At 44.0% G+C, this 5728-nt stretch overlaps 1 protein-coding gene across 1 annotated transcript; it reads right to left on the bottom strand.

The window, feature by feature from the left end:
* Positions 1 to 688: 688 nt before the first annotated feature.
* Positions 689 to 3202, bottom strand: LOC112150930 (insulin-like growth factor-binding protein 1). The gene is made up of 4 exons (XM_024279467.2): positions 2652 to 3202; positions 2389 to 2552; positions 2079 to 2207; positions 689 to 1774 (listed from the first exon to the last, which is right to left on the bottom strand). The coding sequence occupies exons 1-4, from the start codon at positions 3034 to 3036 to the stop codon at positions 1664 to 1666; spliced, it is 789 nt and encodes a 262-aa protein (XP_024135235.1). The 5' UTR covers positions 3037 to 3202; the 3' UTR covers positions 689 to 1663.
* Between the last annotated feature and the right edge of the window lie 2526 nt (positions 3203 to 5728).

Raw genomic sequence — 5728 nt, 5'->3', positions numbered from 1 at the left:
ATATATATATATGCAATGTGAGTAAATATATATACATACTGTGTATATATATATACATACATATATAAAAAAAATTATTAGTAGTAGTATGCGGACATCGAACATGCACTTGAAAAAACTCAAACATCAGAAATCAAACGACATCATCCAATTAGTGATGTCTTATAAAACCAAACTCTTTGGGTTTCTTATTGTGTTTAGTTTTTTAACATTACATTGTGATTTCTGGAAATTGCTTTTGTTTTTCCAAAACATTTCATTTTTATTCAATTTTTGGAATTGTCTTTCGATTTCAATGAAATATTATATTTACTTCTACTACTTATTTTTAATTTTCTTTTGATCTTTACTATGTTTTTGTGTTAAGTGATTTGTTTATTTGATTTGCCCTTCAGGGCCTCCATACCATTTGATTATGCGAGAAAAACGTTTGTAGATTTAATTTGTGGATTTCTCAAAGGGGTTATACTCTCGGCTTCCACTAGAGGCCACTGTTGTGCCACTTTTAAAGCACATGGATCTATTAGGTTAATTTTTTTAGATGGTACCCCAAGAAATTCATTACAACTTTAAGTATGTACTTATAGACTTTTTTTAAAATCATTTTCATATCAAAATATGTGCTTACACTTGTTTAAACTACTATTTCATTTATGTACAAAAAATAATTAAAAATGACCACAATAAGTATGAGGCTATTGTTTTTATTAAATATATCACTTATTTCTTACATTACATCTCAGTTACAAAAGTGTACATACACACAAGTGAGCTGTTAGCCACTTTGGAATCAACTCACACAAACAACAATTCTCTCCCCAACAGCAGCATGTAGCGGAGCCACCTCAGCTCACTGCGGCGCTCGCTTTTTGTGGTCATGTGTTCTTGGCCTGTAGAGAACGTGTAAAAATAGCAAATCGTGTTTGTTTCTTAACAGACACAGTGACACAACTGGCAGCAGACATGTAAATATCGGAGGTAGGTACACGTAGAAATACCCGTTTGAGAGGTGGCACAGTGAGCGGGCCACCTTTCAGCGCTATCTGCAGCCCCATGGAAGCATGGTAAATGTTAGAGGATTCCCTACGAGGAGTTTTGCATCTACCGATGACAGCTGATGTATCGCATGAGGAAATAAAGGCTAACAATGTAACAGAAGAAAAAAAAAGAATCATAAATGACTTTTGGTCACTCAGTGCTTTTTTCTTTATCTTTTCTTGGTTTGTCACAAACCAAAAACAACTCCTTAAGGGCGGAGCAACTCAGTAGCGGAGTTCCTCAGGGCCAAGATCCATATATACACTTTATACATGCTTAAAAATAATATAAAAAAATAACAATAAGGCAAAAAAAGATATAAATACTCATGAATAATTACAAATAACAAATAAAATGCACTGAAATAAATAAGGCTGAAGAGTAGAAATAAACGCATCAATATAAAATCTCCTTTTCAGAACAAACAAAAATAGATTTTTTTTTCTCTTTGGGACGGGTGCAGGAGGAAGGAATGAAGGGGTTTCAGGGCGGCTGGAACCCACAGTCCCACATGGACAGTGTACCTGAATTAAACATGGACAAAGCTTAATAAATAAACAAAAAAAAGGTTAAATCAGTGGCTTCTTGTTTTTGTCTTTTTCCATTCTTTCAGAGCTGATGTCTTTTAAGGGCACTCGGCATCTACAGGCAGGTCGGTGGAACCCAAAATCTTCTTGCCATTCCAGGAGTTGACGCACCAGCAGGGGCCTCTCTGCCCATCCAGAGAGGAATCACACTGCAGAGAAGAAGGGAACACATTTTAGATGGCTGATATCACCCTCAACCAGGGGCGGAGCTACAGGGGGGCCTGCAAAAAGCTCTGCCTCCTGATTTTTGAGTCAATTTTATTGACAAAAATCCATGTGAGCTACTTTAAGGAATAAATAACACATCTGCTAAAATCACTGTTGATTAAGTATGAATAAAATATTTTTAATCACTTCATTTGATCCTCTCCTCTCTGCTGTTCTCATTTACCACCCTATGAGTCTTAAAATACCTTAGCTCCATCAACTGAGCCGTTTAAACCTCAGACCCACCTGCTTGGGTTTGTAGAATCCACGCTTGTCGCAGTTCGGGAGGTAGAATCTGGTCAACTTGTCTCCAAGTTTTTGCTGGGATTTGGCAATTTTTTCCATGGCGGTCTGCAGCTCCAGCAGACAGGGACCCTGTTTGGTAGAAGAGGTAAAAAGTGAGAAGAGTAGGGGGAGAATATCTTACAGCAAAATTTGACAGATTGCGTTGAAAAGCGCACGGGCTCCCCCTGGTGGCGCATCCACCCATCTCCCACAATCTTCCCCCATAAAAGTTTTGGAAGGGCGCGCTTTTAGGGGAGAGCAAAGCACTTACTTGCTCAGGGAAGATCTTGCGGATAGCGATGAGTTTGGCTTTCATGCTCTCCTGCGCGTCGGCGGCCGCCCGCGGGTCGTAGGGTTTGCTGAGCCCGGAGAGGTAGAGGCCGGTGTCCGAGATGCCGGCTGTGTTGTCCATCTCCGCCTCCGGCTCTTCCTGATCTGATGGAGGAAGATGATGAGTGATGAAGGCTGTGATGAAGCGCAGAGGTGCAGCAGGGAGGAGGAGGAGGTGGTGGGGATGGAAATCACGGGGCCTACCTTGCGTCTGGAGCTCCGGGACCGGCTCCTGCGCGGGCACCTCGGCGCACACGGCCTGTCCGCGGGTCAGGGCGTGCAGCGGCCGGGGGTCGTCGGGTCTCGGGGTGCACTTGAGCCCGGCGCCGCACGGCGCCGTGTAGATCCCGCACATCTCCCCGCGCTTAAGCGCGCAGGCGACGCAGCATCCGCAGCCGGACTCCCGCACCACCTCCGCGCATCCGGGCGCCACCGCGGGGCACGCGCTCAGCCGCTCCTGGGTGCACGGCGCGCAGCGGAACGGCTCGGGCCCCAGCACGGGGGACCCCAGCGTGACCGCAGCGAGCGCCGCGCAGCACAGCGCCGCCGCCACGACGCGCCTCAGACGTAATCCAGCCATTGCCGGCATGATAGGACAGTCAGCGTGGAATATGGATCGGAGAGCAGGTCAGAGGGAGTGATCAGATGAAGGTGCCGGTCCGAGTCCCCGCGGCTCTTTGCTTGTCTTTGATTTTGGAGCAATGTCTAACTGTGCGCCGCGCGCAGCCGTATTTATAGCCGGCCGCTCTGTGACTGTTTGACGCATCGGCGTTATGAATGATCTCTGAAAAGAAGGTGTAATGAGACGGTGCGCTCTGATTGGCCCGCGCGCGTCCGGTCATGCCGCTCATTTGAATACAACTATCACGTCAATATTTGTTTTGGAGCGGGCGGGCACTTGGCACGTACGACCGGCGAGTGACGACACCACTGTTTGATGTTGCAGTGACCCCCCCCTCCCCTCTTCCTCCCCCTTTTCCCTTCTTTTTCTCACTGGTGTGTTACTCTACTCTTTAACTGGTTTACCTATTAACAGAAACCTCTGGTTCCAAAACTTGAAAAGAGTGGATGAGACGCACGCGCTTTTTCTTTTAAATTAACCAATTAATTAATGAATTTGTTTTGGAGCAGACAATCTTTGATTTGAGTGTCAATTTATAAGAGCCCCCCCCCCAACCACCACCATCACATGCACACATTCGAATAACAATAATGATAAAATAAAAGAGGGACAACTTTGGGGATAATTTGCGTAAATTACGCACGCCCACGCTGTGCGCAAAGAGCACATAGGCATTCGCCGCAGAGGGACAAACGTTCCCAAAGTTACAAAAATAGCTGCTCAGATGATGGGGATATGTTTCTGGATGGGGGTCATCTTGGGACTTGCGTGCGCTCCAGCCAGCTTTTGGACTCTTCTCAGGAGTTGTGCTGTTTTAATTGCCCCCCCCCTTTTTTTTTCTTTCTTTCCTGGGATAATAATAGGAATCGGAGCAGCCTGACATGACCACAGACACGTCCCTCTCATTCCCACTCTCCGAGGGTTGGAGTGTCCCGCCGTTGACCCCCCCGGTCAGCGCTTCTGCGCAGAATGTTCCAGAATCATTTTTAGAAATAAAACCGATTTGTTGTCACGTTTTAATGAGTGACACAAATGATTTTTTTCTGATGCAACGGGCTACACGGTGTCGTGCTCCCGCATGTAACCGCGTAATGGGATTGCATCATCTAAACTGATGCCCCGCTCTGCCGCCCAGGGGCATGAGGGAGGCTTCCGTTGATCCGCCTTCCGCTCCCTCAACGGAAGGCACGTGCGTGAGGAGGATGATGGTGGTGATGATGATGAGTCACACACCTGTAGTGCAGGTTAAACTGAAGGAAGATGGGGAAAGGTGAGGAAGAAAATGACTTAATAAATGGTGTATGGCAAACAGGAAGTTGGTTTAATGTTTCACTTTGACATAAAGATGCTTCATCGTGGGATGGGATGCTACAAGCTTGATTGGGTGGGAAAACAACAGATTTGGTCTAGTAGTTTTTGCTTTCACACTGTACCACTGGGAGAAAACTCCTTCAAATCCAAGCATCGTGCAGTTACAGCAGACGCCCCTCAGGGGGCAGCATACTTCAAAAATGATCAAATTTGAAGAAAAAAAATGAAAGCGAAACATCTTCCAGTGGGATACAAAAAATACTCAAGAATTCATATTTTAGGAAAAATATATTCTACATTCACATCGATCATTTTTGGAATAGCCCATGGTATTCACTCTGGTCAAGCAGGGAGGGGCTTCTTCTCCTTCTTTTTCTTCTGTTTACTAGCACATGTCTGCCACCTACAGTTGGAAGAGGGTAAATGTCCAAGCGTAAATCTGGTGAATCTTGCTCCACACTTTCTTTTTTACAGCATATACCAATATGTGAAAGACTTGGTTTCCCATAATTCCGTCTGGGCACAAACAGCAGTTATTCATTTCTTCTCCATGATCAGTTTTCAAACTGTTGGCACTTCCGTGAATTAAAAGGGACGCCATCCATTTACCACTTGTAAATCCGAGTCTCTGATTGGCTAAAGTTCAACAGGTTTAACTTTTAGCATTTGTTCATAAAATGGTCATAAAAACTTCCATAGTGATGCATGAACGAGAGAGTTTTGAAAGCAGAAGCCCAAAACACACATGCTCATTTACATGGACTTTTCATTTCAAGTAGATACCTGAACGTACGCTCACAAGGGTAATGTGAATGTCACTTAAGATATGTTTTCTTAGACTAAGATTATTTTGCTATTGAAAAACCTTCGATAAGGTTATTTTTCTTGAAATACAGAAAACAAAACCATTTTTTTGGTTAACAAAAGTCTTCTTACTGTCTTCAAATTCAGTTTTTGCAGTGTATGTCCTGAAAACTGACAGAGAATGTTAAACTTTGACTATCAAATTTTGATGTTTTGCTCAACTTCCCAAACACACATTTGTGATTTGAACTTTACTCTCTTTTCATTGAGTGTATACAATAACTGGACTGAGCGATTGTGACGTCACCCACAGAAATAGTTTACTACCGGCTCCAACAAAATTAAGTCAGTTCAGTCGCCAATCTTTTTGGGATACGGACGCCACTATGTTAGAGCCAGAAATCGTCAGTCGGCAGTGATTGGTCCAAGTCGCTCTGATTCAACATTTCTATTCTTCCCAATCAGAAGTGAGCTTGATGACCACTTGAAAGCAGGCTACAAAGATGATGTTTTACAGAAAAAAAATGAATAAATGATTGCCTTA

The sequence above is a fragment of the Oryzias melastigma genome, linkage group LG4 (genome assembly GCF_002922805.2).
Source record: "Oryzias melastigma strain HK-1 linkage group LG4, ASM292280v2, whole genome shotgun sequence".
Lineage (NCBI taxonomy): Eukaryota > Metazoa > Chordata > Actinopteri > Beloniformes > Adrianichthyidae > Oryzias > Oryzias melastigma.
The sequence above is the reverse complement of the archived record's forward strand: the minus strand, read 5'-3'. Positions and strand labels throughout refer to the sequence as shown.

What these genes read in the sequence shown, in the direction of transcription:
- LOC112150930 (XM_024279467.2), bottom strand. Translation starts at nt 3,036, where the DNA reads ATGCCGGCAATGGCTGGATTACGTCTGAGGCGCGTCGTGGCGGCGGCG. An exon ending in CCCGGAGCTCCAGACGCAAG is followed by an intron (nt 2,553 to 2,651) that starts GTAGGCCCCGTG and finishes TTCCTCCATCAG; the next exon opens with ATCAGGAAGAGCCGGAGGCG. An exon ending in GATTCTACAAACCCAAGCAG is followed by an intron (nt 1,775 to 2,078) that starts GTGGGTCTGAGG and finishes TCTTCTCTGCAG; the next exon opens with TGTGATTCCTCTCTGGATGG.